General features: G+C 46.3%; 1 protein-coding gene across 3 annotated transcripts in view; it reads right to left on the bottom strand.

Moving 5' to 3' along the window:
• ACACA (acetyl-CoA carboxylase alpha) overlaps window positions 1–15,855 on the bottom strand; it is a 1,281,346-nt gene that overhangs the window by 623,513 nt on the left and 641,978 nt on the right. For all 3 annotated transcript variants that reach the window (XM_069614682.1, XM_069614683.1, XM_069614684.1), the window contains 2 exons: window positions 10,216–10,318; window positions 4,430–4,537 (listed from right to left, as the gene is read on the bottom strand). In XM_069614682.1, coding sequence (XP_069470783.1) covers window positions 4,430–4,537; window positions 10,216–10,318 — 211 coding nt within the window. The remainder of the gene's footprint in view (window positions 1–4,429; window positions 4,538–10,215; window positions 10,319–15,855) is intronic.

Genomic DNA, 15,855 nt, shown 5'->3' with positions numbered 1-15,855 from the left:
TGGGTCTGGCTAGAAGGGTGTGGAATAGCACTCTAGGAGTAGGAGTACTGTGATTAGGTATTACCTTCGAGGGGTTTGTAGGCGATGCACTTACACTGGTGGTCATTGGTGATTGAGGTCTGTCAGGGATGCTCTGTACTTCTCACAACTTGTTCCTTTTCCAGTTCACTTGCCTGCCATGAATGGTTTCACTTTCACACAACTGTTTCTCTCCTGGTTTACTCACCTAGCAGAAATAATTTCTACTTCACACAACTGTTATTGGTTCTTTGCTTCTGGCAATGTGGGTTCCAGGTTTCCCCAAACTGGCATCTCATGTGAGAAGGACTGTACTCTTTTTGCCCTTCTGTCTCTTCTCCAATCTCTCTTGGCTGGTGGCAATGCAGGTTCCAGGTTTCCCCAGAGTGATGTCTCATGTGAGGAGAACTGTACCCTTTCTGCCCTTCTGTTCTACTTGGTCAGTGTTCAAATTGCCTCCCCAAGTGTCCTTCAGCTTTACCACATGTTCCAGGGGCCCCCCCAACTCCTTCTGGTTGACTCATCGTGTGAGTGTGTGGCTGTAACAGAGCACTGTTACCGGCCCGATTGCCCCAGTTGCATAGTCTCTTGTGGTTCCTTCATCGGTCTCTTGAGCCGCCACCAATGGAACCTCCGCCAGTAGGGTCTTGCAGCCCCTGCCTTCCACTGGATGCTCTCTCCACCAATATGCAATTTCTCCAGGTGGGCGCCTGTGAACGTCTTCCCTCCTCCAGCCGGCTCGTTCCGGTGGCTCTGCTTCAGAGCTCGTCTCCCCCTTCACGTCCTCTGTGACTTTCTGCTCCTTCTTCCTTCTGGCTACGACCGCCTCCTCCTCTCCTGCCACCCTCCTGTGCATAGTACGGTGCACCATTTTTAAATCTCCCGCACAGCTGATAAAGATTAGAAAAACTAGTCTGCACCTTTGGTTTAAGGTTGTTCCTGTTCCACATTGACTCTTCTCTCCTTTTCCTCATCCCAGTACCATGGGTATTATGGGAATTGAAGACCATCATGTTTTCACACTCTTCAAGGCTAGATTGTTTCAATCGTTGGTTGTACTTAAGTTTGTCATAAACAGAAAATGTTATGTCAATATGATGTGCAGTGATATTATGTTCAGGACTTTTACCCATGACAGAATCATTATAATCGGGGAACGTCACATGTGACTACTAGATTCATAAGGTATAAAACCTATTCTGTTTAGGTCGTTTCTCATATAATGTTCTTTGGGTTTCAACATGGGAGGGACATGCACAGTGATAGCATGCCATTAATTATTTGGAAATTATAGGATCTTCATCCTCATGAAAAGAAGAATACAGAGTCTCTCCCAAGGGAGTCACCACTTCACGCCGACAGCCATGTGATCCTCTCGCATAATGCCACCCCCAGAGTCAGGATCAGGTAGCGGCTGCCTTCCCCTGACTACATGGGAGGAGACGTTAGGCTGGGGATCAGGGTTGACACTGCAGGATTTATCACAGTCTTCTTGGTCCAGAAGAATGACTCCCTTCTTCTGGACGATGTGCCACAGTTACAATTATAGGCGGAAATTCACCTGTGAGAAAGAATCCATTCTCCAGCTCCCAGTTCCTTTCTTGTAGCGTCTTAAGGGTTCATCTCCAATGTAAAAGAAAAAGTCCCAACTTAAATTCTTGAACATTGTTGTACTTCACTATTGGGTTCTTGTAGAATGCCTCCCTTCTCCAGGTATATGGTTCTCTATGTCCTCACAGAGCCAGGGGAATGACTCCCTTCTGCAGGCCTTCTTTTGACGGTTTTCACACTATCCAATCTTCTAGGAAGACAGCTGGAGGTATTGTTGCCTTCTCCTGAGGTCTCCTTGCTTTACCAGTTCACAAGGGCTGGGCAGAATGACTCCCTTCCCCCAAGTTCTTCTCAGACTTTCACAATTCACATTTCATATACAATCTTCAGGGAGGAATACGTCCCTTCCCCTGGCTTGCTTTGCACTTCAAAAGTTCTTATTTCACATGAGTTCCCAATCTCATGGATGCAGGTCCCAGACCTGTGTGTTCCGCCTGACTCGGTGCAGCAGTCCTGGTTCACTATCCTGCCAGGTACTGGAACTATGAAGATGACATGGGTTGGTCTTCATAAGAGGATGCGGGTCCCAGACCCGTCGGATTCCTCCCTTTTGGTGCTGCAGACCTGGTTCACTCTCCTGCCAGATACTGTGACTAGATCCTGTGACTATGAAGATGGCTTAGGTTACTCTTCATAGAAGGATGCAGATCCCATACCTGTGGGATTCAACCCCAGTGGCTTCCCATGGGTCGCAATATCGTAGCTACGGCGTCTACCAGTGCCTTCTTTCGGTACCCCTTCCAACCGCCCCAGTAGCCCTTGCACCTTTAGGGTCTCTACGGTCTCGGCCAGGCGGGTCTCTGGGCTCTCCGCCCTCTGCTTCAGGCTTTTCTAGGCTTCTTCACTCTTCCGGCATGCTGCAGTGTCTCTGCGGCACTCACAGATTCTCAGCAGGTGCACCTTCCTGCAACCACGTGGTCCTTCTGCTTGGCTGCCCTGGGCGTCCGCTGCTCAGCTTCGTCGAATGGTCCTTCCACATCAAACCAGGTAAGAGCCTCTTTGCCGGCTTGTAAGCTCTCCGGCAAGTTCCTGGGCCTTTTGCTGAGCGAGAATTGCCCATGCTCGCGGTTCCCTCTCTCGCTTTCCTTGTTTCCATCTTCAGTTTTGAATGGGTCCTGCCCAATTAGCTTTCGGGAACAACTAGACTGTTCATTCAGGTTCTCATGAGTGCTTTCTATGGTTCTGCACTGCTTCTTCATCCTAGTACTGATCTTTAGGTCTTCCAGTGAATCAATTGGTCTCTCTATCGTCTCAGTACATAAGCGATACATGCTCCTTGAGGAGTCCACACTCTTCCTCGTCCCAGTACTTCCTCTATTGGTGGCATGACAGAAACATATAGGAACACGAGGGAAAGTATTGGCTGAAGGGGGGGGTGGGAACGTGTTTTAGGGTTAGGTGGGCTAAGGGGATGGGATTGGCAGATTACTGTGCAGCCTATTTGGTCGCAGGAGAATTCATTGCAGACTTTCTGACTAATTGTGCTGCATAAATATGGGGGCGGGTGGGTTTAGGGAAATAATTATGGTAGGGGAGTTAATGTTGGGCTGTGGGGGGTCCCCCCATATATATGTAGCAAAATCGAGCTCCTCAAAACATAGATATATATTTCGACCAATTGTCCTATGACCAAATAGATTCGATGTAACCACCCTTAACCTACAGGGATACCATGTTCTACCCAGGTCATCACTAATCCCATACGGGGCTCCCTCCCCATAAAATCCATCCGCTGAGTACAAACCCCAGGCGGACTATCGGGTAGCAGCCTAACCTCCCTGGCCTAATGTGAAGGGGCTCCCCCTAAGGGAGAAGTGACGACATCTGGGGATTCGTCACAGACTGTTGGGAGAAACATTTTCTTTGCAACACTGAGTTTCAACAGCTCCAGATTGGATTGTCTTTCCTGTTTGATATGTCATACACATCTGCGAGAACATTGACTCAGCTGAACTCAAGATTACTTTTAGTTTCATCTTCCCCCTATCAATTGAGTTATTTTACTCACCTGAACCACATTATTCTTTGGTTAACTAATAAAACACTTGGTTTACTCAGATACATTTTTCTGGTCTTGTGTCTTTGCAGGATCTATGTGACAAGTGGAAGATGGAGGATGCCAGGTAGGGGGAACAAGGCCATGTAAAGAGATGAATACAAGGAGATGTGTGCAGAGGGACTGGTTGTGCATAGTGTGACAATGTTCACTGACTGACACTTAGGATGGGTTTGCTGGCAACAGAGGATATAAACCAATGAAAACCTTTTGCATTAATTAATAGGGCTGCAGTACTTCATTAGGATTAGGATTATACATATGTGCTAAGGATATTTTACTACCAATTTCAAGTTCATTAGAGAACTAAGTAGATCACTTACCCACTAAGGAGCTAGCATCTGCCCTATTCGTTAGTACCCATTGCGGTGCAAGCAGACATTTCTCATCTAACTCAGAAGGCACAGCAGCACTGTTAAATAATCATTAAGGATCACCCTACAGAGAACTGGGTGAGCAGCGCTCACAATTTATGTTCTAGGTGGTTCTGTCACACTAAACCTCATTTTGTTGGAAAAGTGTTGTAAAATCACTAGTGGATGCTTAAAGGGCCTTAATATAGGGATATTAATCTACAATTTCTTGGATAATCTTTTACAGATTTCTACAGATTCATTGTGGTCATGTCATCTGGGTTCAGTGTTTGCAGGGAAACGTCAAAATCTTGTGTCAAGCCATCACACATTCACTGACTCATCTGAATAGCAGTTGGACCAATCGATTTGTGCTCTAGTCAACACTCACCTTGCTCTGTGTGAACTCCCTGAACATGGCAGCCAACCCATCGTCATCAATATCACAGTCAGATTTGATGGCCACATTCAGGATATGAATGGGCTCGTCTCGGGCACTCTGAAAATAGAAGTGAAACAGGTTAAGTCAGAGGAAGATACGCCCAGGAGACTGAGCAGGCTGGAGATAACAGAAGGGGTGCATGTAGAAGAAACTCCTGCAGATATTGGGTGAGCCGCCTCTGAGAAAAGGGAAGCACAAATAGTGGATAGCATAAAGGCAAGCACCTCACACATGCCTTTACTGAAAGCTACTGGAGAGTACCAAAGACAACAGGGATCTCTGCCAGTCAACCTTCCTTAGATAGAAGTTGTCCTACCAAGCTGTGGAAGACCTCCAAATGCCAAGATTCAACTTGCACTTGACCAATGTCCTCCAATTGAAGGCTCTTCACAATAAGTGACGCCTAACAGAGTCACAACCATATATCTATGCAAGTCAAGTTATAAAAGACTTAAGAAAATCCCAAAATACATGGCTCTAAAAGAGCCCCAACATAAGGTAGTTCTAATCTAAAGTGTAACTTTTTTTAGACTTTCAAACTAAAAGCTAAGAATGTGTAATAACTACACGAAACATTGCAGACCCTGTCCAGCGTAGATGTAAAAAATGTTATTTTTCCTCAACTCCTTTATGGTTGTCTTTATGGAATCAAAAGGCAGAAATGGTGAGCAGAGCAGAACACACCCAATATTCATTTACTGAGAGCCAATATTAAAGAAATAGGGGAGGCTGGTGGCCTACTCCGGTTAAAAAACAAATATCTGCTCTGATTTGTAATAAACTGAGAAAGAAAAGTCAATTTTCATCAGATGGCAGCATATTGGGCACTACAGTACTCAAAGTGGCTGGCCATGGTGTTTAAGCCATGTCTTTATGCCTCCCTTTGGCTTTCTTCCTCCCAGGCAGGGGTAGGATGTGGCCATATATAGGCATCCTCTCCCCAGGATCTTGCTAGAGCTCAGAAAGTAGACGTGTGTGTGGTTGGAGCTGGTTCAGGCTGGCTATGGGGCCACAAACATCCATCTTGATTCTCCTGACTCCTCAGGTCCTTTCCGGAACCTATACGACTCTCTTTCCCTCTCCATTCTACCTTCTGGCTCGACGCACACCACTGGCACACATAAGATGCCTTTATCTCCACTGGCATCCCCCTCTCTATCCCTCTCACTACCTCACTCTCCTGGACTGATCACTCTCTTCTCACATCAATCTCTCTTCTCCCCTAGCACTGACCCACCCTTCACTGCCTCCTGCCTTCAAGGTCATCCGACCCATGAAAAAAGTGACAGTGGCTGCCTTTGCCTTCACCTACTCTCCTCCCTGACACAGCCCTCCCAAACTTTCACCTCTCCATCTCCAACACTCTCGACATTCTTGCCTCTGTCATGAGGGTCCGTCTGAAGCTTTCCAAAAAGTGCAACTCTTGGTACGACTCTTGAGCTGGCTGCTTAAACGAAAGTGCAGAGCAGCAGAACGGAAATCGAAATCTTCAGGTGCACCATCTGACAAACTGGCCTGCCGCCTTCTTCAAAGGCAACATAGACTCTGCATCCGCTCCAAAAAAAGAGTCCATATTCAAGCCCGCATCTCAGCGGCATCTAACAACACAGCAGAACTCTTAAAAATCTACAAGGAACTGGCCAATCCCACTGCAGCCTCTTTCTCTACTGCACCCACCCAGACCCTTTGCTCGGCCCTGGCTGCTCATTTCACTTCCAAAACACAGGACATCCTGTCCTCTCTCTCCGCCCGCAACTTTGCCGGCACCCACATCTCTTGGGCTCCCTTCGGCCACCCCTCCCACCTCCCTTCTCGTCTCGTCTCCTCCCTCTCCCCTGTCACACCTGAGGAAGTCTATAGACAAGTCGGGTCAATAAAAGCCTCCTCCAAACAGGTTGACCGATGCCCTTCTAAAACCATGAAGGATAACATGGATTCCCTTGCTCCAGCCTTGGCCAACCTCTGCAACCTCTCTTTCGCCACTGGAGTTTTCCCCACTTCTCTAAAGCAATCTCTTGTGCACCCTCTCCTCAAAAAAACCTCTGCTGACCCTTCTATCCCGGCAAACTATCACCCAATCTCTATCACTCCTTTCCTTGGCAAACTCATGGAAAAATCAGCTATATCTCAACTTACCCTCCACACAATCTGTTGGTTGTCTCCATGACCATCAGCCTGGCTTTATAGCATCAAGAGGCATGGAAACGGCTCTTTTGAACACCCGTGATGACCTGCTTTCAAATCTTGACTCTAACTCTCGCTCTTCTGCCACCACAACATCCTGATCTCCCGTCTCGATGATACCCTGGGCATCAAAGGTCTGGCCCTTGCATGGCTTGCCTCCTTTCTCGCTGACCGTCCTTCCCAGGTGGAACTTGGGTCCTTTCTCTCCTCTATCACTCTCTCTACTTGTGGCTTCCCACAGGGATCTAACCTATTCCCATGGTTCTTCAATGTCTACATGGCCCCTCTGGCACACAGGAGCTCTACCTTCACCTGCAACTTTAAGTGTTATGCGGATGACTTGCAGCACTCCTTCAGGCTACCCTCGAACTCTTCCTCCTCGCTCATTCCCAACTGTCTGTCCGCAATTCAGTCTTGGTGTGCTGCTAACGATCTCTGCCTCGATGCCAGTAAAACAGAGATCGTCCTCATTGGGACCCCTGCCCCTGCTTTCCCAATTTCTCACTGGCCGGTCTACCTGGGCCCTGCACCCCCACCTGCTAGTGAGGCAAAAAATCTGGTGGTCATTTTCGACTCCACTCTCTCCTTCTTTTCGCACATCTCGGACAACTCCAAATAGTCCCACTACAAGCTGCACCTAGTCAGAAGTATTCTACCTTTTCTCACCTTCCACTAAAGGCTCACCGTCTCCAGAGCCCTCGTTCTCTCTATGGAATGGAATTATTTATTTACACAGGTAGAGTGCTTCAAAGAGCTTCAAGGTGGGAAGGGAACAAGGGAATACAGTAATCATTCTCGGGCCTTGAAGTTTCCAAATGATCTTAACAGAAAGCTAGAATACTAGGCCTGATGGCATTTCTCCTAGTGCAAGTGCATGAGTGTTACAGTTTCAACCAAGCTAGGGAGGGGGACAGAAAAAGGTGCGGTGGTCAGGTCAGGACAGACAAACTTAACTTAACTAGTCCAGCCTAGAGAGAACCAGAGCTCTCGAGGTGGTGAGCCTCTAGGCTGGACTTCTTACTTCTACTCTCCGTCCGCTACACCTCATCTAGAACAGAACACCAAGGCTTATCCTTGGCCTCAATCCCAGGGACTGCATCTCTCTGGCGCTGAAATCCCTCCACTCGCTCCCCGTGCTGCTAGGATCGAGTTCAAGACCCTATGCATAGTCCACAAGGCTTTCTGGGGCCGGGGCCCGCACTATCCACAACGCTCTCTTCCTAAATACTCTCCTTCTAGAGCCCTTCGCGCTGCCTCCTCCAACTCCTTGTGCTCCAGCCTCGCTCCTTCATCAGCCCCCCCTCTGCTCAGCTTGCTGACTCGTTGCCTGGCGCACCTCCAGAGCCTCACAGGTGCCAGGCTCCCCTGCAAATCTTTGCACTTGCCTCCAGGCCTCTGCACTATGCTCAGCACTGCTGCACTTTCACCATACGTTCCATGAGAGGGGTAACCTCTCTGCACTTAACCCAGGACCCTGCTGGACTGGGGCGCACTTGTTCTCCCTCCCCTTCCCTTGCACTTCCGTCTGTACACTAGCATGACCTGAATTTACTAGGCCTAGTAAGTTCTGTCGTGTCCCTCCCTAATCTGGTTTCACCTGATACACTTTATGCACTTGTACTAGGAGAAATGCTGTCAGGCCTAGTACACTACTTACTTTTTTGGTTAGATCATTCGGAAACCTCAAGGCCTAAGAATGACTACTGTATTCCCTCGCTCCCTTCCCGCTTTGAAGCACTTGTGTATAAGCGATGTACAAATAAACAATTACAATTACAAACAGCCCCAATACACGTTCTAGACCGTTTGGCAGGTCATGGCTGTGTCTATGCTGGCTGTACATCATTCAATAACTACGCGGAAACTTGAATGTAACAGGTCCCCTGATAGGAATTAGGAGAGCATCTGGATCCATTCTTCCGTCGACCACTGGAGACAAGAATCTGAAGCACATGAGTCTACAGTACCACCTCTGGGCAGGCCATCTGCCGCACAGCTGGATGGCTTAACCAGTTTCTTGTTCTACGTCGCTAAGATCATCCTGATGGTGCTTGTGGACTTCTCCTGTGGCCTAAATCTTCTACTGCCTGGTGCTGTGAAACTTGCAGTGCTTTCTCATCATGGAACTTGGACATCACTGCACTGCTGCTGCTCACTAACAAAAAGAAAAGTCTTGATGAGGTCAGAGACCTGCAATCCTTCGTCCTTGTGTCTGCAGGCCCTTTTACGGTCACTCCAATGGCTCATCCTGTCTTAGGTGTCCTGGAGTCATCCATCATCAGGGAAGTTGTTGCAGCAGTCTTTCTGCAGCTACATGCAAGTCTAGCCTGGTGGTGATCAATTCTGTTAGGTCGCTGATGGAGACCGGAATCACCATACCCAGCTGTCATCCAAAGAACGCTCTGAGGTCACGACCCATGAACCTCTAATGCTGGAACCTATGGTGAAAGCCATTGCCCCCAAAAGCCCGGGCTTGCCTGGGGTTGTGTTCATCTAGATTAGGGCTTGAGGGGATGGGTTGCTTACCTGTTTTATTGCCTCCTGGTCACCATTAATTTCAACAGGTGTAAAGTTCTACCCTGAAACTGCACATGCCTTGCTTTTGATGGTGGAACATGACCATAGGAACCCTGACTGGGGTCCCCACATATGACTAGAAATGGCAGTTGCCTATTTCCTAAACAGGAAACCTAGCTTTACAGATTGGTTCAATTACTAGTACTATCTCCCACCCTGAGCCCCATTATTCTCTACTAGAGAACTTGTATCAACTTTTAAAACTCCCCATAATAACCCTAACTTAAGTAACTTACCTTGAACTTTTTTGAACACGTGGTTCTAGGTTAGGGATTGGACTTGTTAAGTTTAGCTACTGTGGAATGGTATTGCCCTATAGCATTGTGAGGCCTGCCATATATTGTTTTAACATTTTCTTCCCACTTTAGGCCACTGTTACAATGGTGCTACTAAAACTGTGTAAAATCTGAAGTGTGGTGCGTGTCCCTTTTGGACACACAGCGGTGATAGTATATATTGTGTTGCTCACCTTTTGGTATTCTGACTTAATACAAATGTCTGGCTGAATAGATTCTTTTTGTACTTGCGTGGGTGGAGAATGTATTGCTGAGAAAGCTATTAAGTATGTTAATTGCAGTTTACGCCAAACCCTTGATCCCAGGTCCACTAAGGCTGGTTCCAAGAATCCATGCTAAAAAACAAAGGTCTGGAGGCTTGCCCGGAGCAATGACAGTAAATTCTGATTAATTTAAAAGGTTCCAGCTATCAAACTTCAGTTTTCCCCTAGCACCCAGCACCAGTAGTGGTTCTGAAAAACATCCTAACAGACCGCAAATGGAAGGGCTCAGAGTTGAAGGCAAGTTATTTGCTGGGTTTTGTGGGGATAATGGTTACCTATATGTGGGTTTGTTCCTTGTGCAACATTCATAAGTGTATTAATAATAGGTTCACGACCATAAACTTGATAATCAAAGGGGCCGTTATTCAGGGTACAACAACTATGACCCCTGCTATTTTGTCAGTAAAATGCTTACCTTGTTGTCATCTTCATCATACAGAGACGTGTGGCCAGCTTCAGGGAATGTTGGGCTTTGAGGAGGGGAGTCAGAGAAGCAACTCATCACATCATCAAAGATTCTGAAAACAACAAGAAAACAACAATATCATTCATGTGATCCACTTTGACAGTCAGCTGTTACTTTTAACAAATGAAAAGGGTTCCAGGTGATAATATCCCCGCAAAAATATCGCCATACAAAAATGTCTCCATATTTGTGCGGCGATGTTACCCCATGGAACCTGCGGGGGACACCCCGCAACCCCCATATATTTTTAAAGGGAGCGGGGGACGCCCCTGCAGCCCCCCCACCCATTTACCCCATAAATTATCCCCACCAAAAATATCGCCTATGGCCGTTCCAGACGACCATATGTACGGCGATATTTTTGGTGGGGATAATATTACCTGATACCATGAAAAGGGACATTGTCTATACTTTGATTAGCTTCCGAGCAGAGGACGTCACCTCCGCTAACCTATCCAAAACCCAAGTTACAGCGCTTTCAGGCTGGCAACCGGGCAATCTGAGGTTTGTTCTTTCCCTTTCCTGGAGTCTAAACTCTAGCTCATCTTGCACAGTTACTGAAATAAGCGAAGATATGAGCATGTTGAAGAAGCAAGAAGGAAGGTGTGATGAATTGTGGGATTCGGTCACTTCTCCCCACGGGGGAGACTTTCCTTGTGAGACTAGGGAGGTTAGCCATTTCGCCTAGGGGTGGCAGAAAGCAGGATCGCACAGGGAGAGACTCCCCTTTGGGGATAAGGACTCCTATTCCGCAGAGGAACTCCCTTTTCATCTCACTCAAGAATCCAATAAAGAAATAGATACAAAACCAGAATCCGCCTACATCTGTTATTGTACTGTCTCTATTGAAGATACATATCTATCTGGTACTGAAACGAGTAAACACCAAGTTGTAGGAAAAAACAAAGAAATGCCTGACACTGGGACGAAGAAACCCAATGGAGTTAGGCTGAGCATAACACCAACACAAAGAAAGGACTATTGTGGAAACTGGGGAAGCCTCAGTATGGGGGCATAAAAGTGGGAGGAACAAAGCAAACATGGAAAGAGACCCGGGTGTTTCAAACATGCTATGGGGAGGAAGAGACACTGACCTCCAGACAGCAAAGAAGCACGGAGGAACAGGGCCATGATGAACACTGGTGTGGAGAAAGCCTACGAAGAGGCTACGAAGTGGACGAGCAGTCTAGGAAGGACTTGCTCATAAGAGGTGGCTGGCGGAGGACGACGAGAGAAGAAAAAACTCTCTGTACCAATACCGTCAGTGGAAGGGTATCCCGAGCGGTGTATTCAAGAAGGAACTAAAGCAAGGAAGTGAAGTTATCCTGATGCATGGTGGCCAAGAAGAGAAGAATGAGATAAATCCTCTGGGAGCAGATACCACAATCCACAAAGTACTGGGAAGCAGAATAAACAGAATAAACAGAAACACGAGAGTCATCATACATCAACGAAGTGAATTCCCAAAGAGGGACGCCAACTGGGTGATGCAAACCGGAATCCAGGAAGGTAACAGGAATAGCGGAAGACCTGGGGAAGAGGGTGGCAATATCGACTGGCTAAACTCAAATTGGCAAGATAAGAAGAGTGAGAAAACCTACGGGACTCATCCTACTCATCCCGCTAGTACCGAGAATCATGAGAAGAGTGAGAATTACTAAAGGACTCTAATTACTCACCCCAGTAGTATTGAAAACCTTAGGAAGAATGAATATGACGCATGGGTACAATACACAGACCTGAGGGAAGAAACAAGGAAGCAAAGAGACATGAGAAGTGATATCCTAAAGGTGGAATCAATAGTAGAAAAGAGAAAGGGAGATTATTAATTGATAAGAACAAGATACAGGAAAAGATAGGGGTTAATACTCTTCAGGAGAGGAAGTCAAGAAAACAAGGAGTGATAAAGAGCAGGATGTGGAGAAGTCCTATAAGAGAACTAGACAAAATGATGAATTAAATATTCAAGCGCTATTTGAAGATTCAATATTGTAAAGGGATATTTTCATTGGAAAGCTATCTTTCTGTCCCAGGAGAAAGGCTGGTCTCTCGTTGTCTAGTATTAGTGTTAGGTTCCGTATAGGTTTGTTTTGGGACTAAGGACAGACACTTGTTTTGGACTTTAAAACTGAAGACGAGCGCCATAGTTTTAGGTTTGTTAAGTAGGGCAACACTAAGATCTTTATTTTGAATAAGCACAGTTAAAAATGGTGAACCCTGGTCTATCTCATCCTGCCACAAAGGACACCATGTATACTAAAATGTGACAGATGAGACATACTCATTCGAGGTTTTATTGAAGTTATTTACTATACTGTGTCAATTCATAATGCTTAAGGGAAGGGAAACTCCTTATAGGATGAATACTTATTGAGTTATTTTTTAAGCGTCTCTTCTGATAGATGGAATTACCAATAATGATCTCAGACCAAATAACCGGACAGACTCAGAAAATATGGCAAAATACTACTTTATTCTCAATTCAATAAAGCAATGTGAACTGGCGAACAACGGACTGATGCTCACAAACTCACACAAACTTGATTATACAGAGGTTATATACCCCAATATGTGTCATCTATGACGTCATCCTGCGTGGCAAACTGCAAAACCTATTGAAGGGAAGGGTTGGTTAAGGGAACATATGTACCTATGGTATACATAGAGGTTAGTATGTCATTGGCTGCCCCTTATCTGTAGGGCACGCCTCAAACTACTTCTAAATACATAGAATGCTGATTATAGCAGAGAAAATGATAGCAGATTGGTCTATGCAACATTGTTTAGCACGTTGCCCCATAGACTCTCTGATTGGTTGGCATGCTCACCCAACCTTGGACTTTTGGCTTGCTAGCAGCATGTAAGCAAAATGAAGCCCAGGTGCTCGAGTCCTGTCAGATTACTCAGCACTTTCCCAATTAATCCATCATCTTTAATCAGTCCAACCATAAAACAATGCTTCCCGTCTGTAGTTCACCTTGTAGCCTGCTCTCTGTTCTGGGAAATTTGAGGGACTGTAAGAACATCACTATCTTCATCCGAGTCTTAATGAAAAGCCATTGTTTTCGACTTCTGAATCACATGTGAGGAGACTGCAAATTTGTCAATTTCGACCTCTTATTTACAGCTATTTGATTTACTTATACTGGGTGTTCTTGCTTCTCTTGGCCTCGAAAGACCTGCTCACTTCATCTTGTATAGACCGTACCCACTGTTAATTGTCCAATACTTGGCTCTTGCAAATGTTTTCTTCTTCTTTAATCCAAGATATATATGTCTTACGTACATGGCTTATCTGTCTGCCTCCCTTTGTGCCTTGCAATGATTCCTTAAAATAGCACCCTTGATCCCAGGCCAACATAGACTCCTCTTTATTTTGCACATAAAGCTGTTTCTCCACCATCTACTGGCTCTACATCACTGGTCTGTCTCTGATGTAGCTGGATTGAGTCTTAATATGAGCCGGCATCCATTTTCCTATCATGGCCGCCCTTGCCACGTTATATTTTCCTCTGTAGCAAGCTTCTATATATCTCACCTACCTTGCATTACTGCGTATTTACACTTATTAGTCAGCAAGCTACTTTATCTTCTTTGTATATATGGTTTCTTTATCATTTTGTACAGGTTTCTCTTGTCACTGCAGTTACATCATTACTAGTATTATCATATTGTTTCAGTATATCCTTGTATATCTTTTTCATATGATCACTCTGTCTTCATCAGATTTCACTCAGAGCTCCATGATGTTCAATGGTTCGTGCGGACATCCTTCCACTCTTTCAGTACGAGGGTACATTCGGTATGACATACAGTCGATGCAGTATAAGGACTAGACATGGGGTCCCACATAGAGCTCTCCTGCTGCTATTCCAATATTACGGCACTGAGGGGGCACGAGCCAGGAAAAACGCATCCACCTGCTCCTCTGCATCACCTTGAGGGAAGTTCACATCTCTTCTCCGCCAGGTGAGATGGTCGTGGAAGTTTGGGCTTATCCTCGGCTGAAGGAGAACCTCAGGACGTAGTGGGTCCTAGAATGGCTAGCTAGGGGGCGAAGCTCAGGCTTCTGTCCAATTGTCTTCAAAAACAAGGGGCACTTAGAAACAGTGTACAATGGAAACATGGCTTCAAAAAGGGCAGTTCAGTGTGAACTGCTAGGTCACATTCCTTCAGCACAAGACCACAAGCAACCCCAGACATGTTTCTGCCTCGCTTTATCTCACTATGTCAGAGAAGGTATGTCCAGACGTAGGTACCCTGCTTGCTGCAGGGCACCCAGATTCAGACAGAGTAAATTCCAATATACCACAGAATGGAAAATAGGGAGCACATTCCTCCAGGGGATGGACCCATGACACTATCCCTAAACCAATAATCTGAGCAATGAAAATGATTGAGCCGTTCTACTGAGCACGGTACCCTACACACGAGATGGCTGGTAATCATAATGGGCAATACCATCTGGTTATAGAGGAAGCTACCTTGGTGGAGAAGGAGGAAAGGTTTCTTTTGACACAAGGCACCCTTTACTTCCAAAAGGAGAAATTACTTACCGTAATGTTCTTTCTATGGATTCTTCTCCCGCAGATTCCTCATCAGATAGATATCCATTCCAGCGTCAGCTGCTCAGAAAACATTTCGACAGGGGCCATAGTGCACTTCGACTCCGTCATCGATCCATCTTGCCTCGATGCCTCGGACGATAGCTCCGGACGGGACGGTCATCATACATGTAATACATTACTACACCCCTGTACCTCAGTTCCTTCTTTATCTCCCCCCCACGCCGCCACGAGCTCAGCCGCTGCAGAGGAAAATGGTCCGGCTAAACAGCCGTAACTGGTAAGAAAAAAGTGAAAAGAAACTAACTTTAAAAAAAGATTTTTGGGAGGAAAAAAGGTGCCACAGAAAGAATGCAGTACCCAAAAGGAAGTGTGCGGTAGCCCTCGCACAAGAGCTCCACCTCTTCCTCCCAACAGAGAAGTCGCCTGCAACATCAAGAACCTTCATAGCAGGGATGGATGGGAGGGTGATGAGGAATCTCTGTGAGATGAATCCATAGAAAGAACATTATGTTAAATAATTCTCTTTCATTTGATTGCCTTCCTCCTGCAGATTCCTCATCAGAAAGACACCCCAAGCAGTATCCGTGAAGGAGGCGGGATGAAAGCCTTATAGAGGAGGACATTTTGCAAAAACGCCCTCCCAAAATCGAGTGTCAGCTCCACGGGCCACATCCAGGCAGTAGTATTTGGTAAAAGTATGCAGGGAGGACCAGATTGCCACCCGGCAAATGCCCTTAACCGGCACTCCCCTTTGCAGGGCCGAAGAGGCAGCCACCCCTCTAGTGGGGTGGGCTTTGATGCCCGGACGAAGTTCTTTCTGCGCATTGTGGTAGAATTCAGAAATGCAATGCGTGATCCACCACAAGATGGTCTGCTTTGACACAGCCAAACTTTTCTTAGCCATAGAGAAGACACAAACAATTGGTCCACCTTCCGAAACGCCACTGTCTGGCAAAGTAGAAACTCAGTGCCCTTTTTGGGTCTAGCCTGTTCCGGAACTGCTCCTCCTCCTTGGAGGGGT

This window comes from Ambystoma mexicanum, chromosome 9 (genome assembly GCF_040938575.1).
Source record: "Ambystoma mexicanum isolate Mex_15411 chromosome 9, UKY_AmexF1_1, whole genome shotgun sequence".
In the NCBI taxonomy this organism is placed as follows: Eukaryota; Metazoa; Chordata; class Amphibia; order Caudata; family Ambystomatidae; genus Ambystoma; species Ambystoma mexicanum.
The sequence above is the reverse complement of the archived record's forward strand: the minus strand, read 5'-3'. Positions and strand labels throughout refer to the sequence as shown.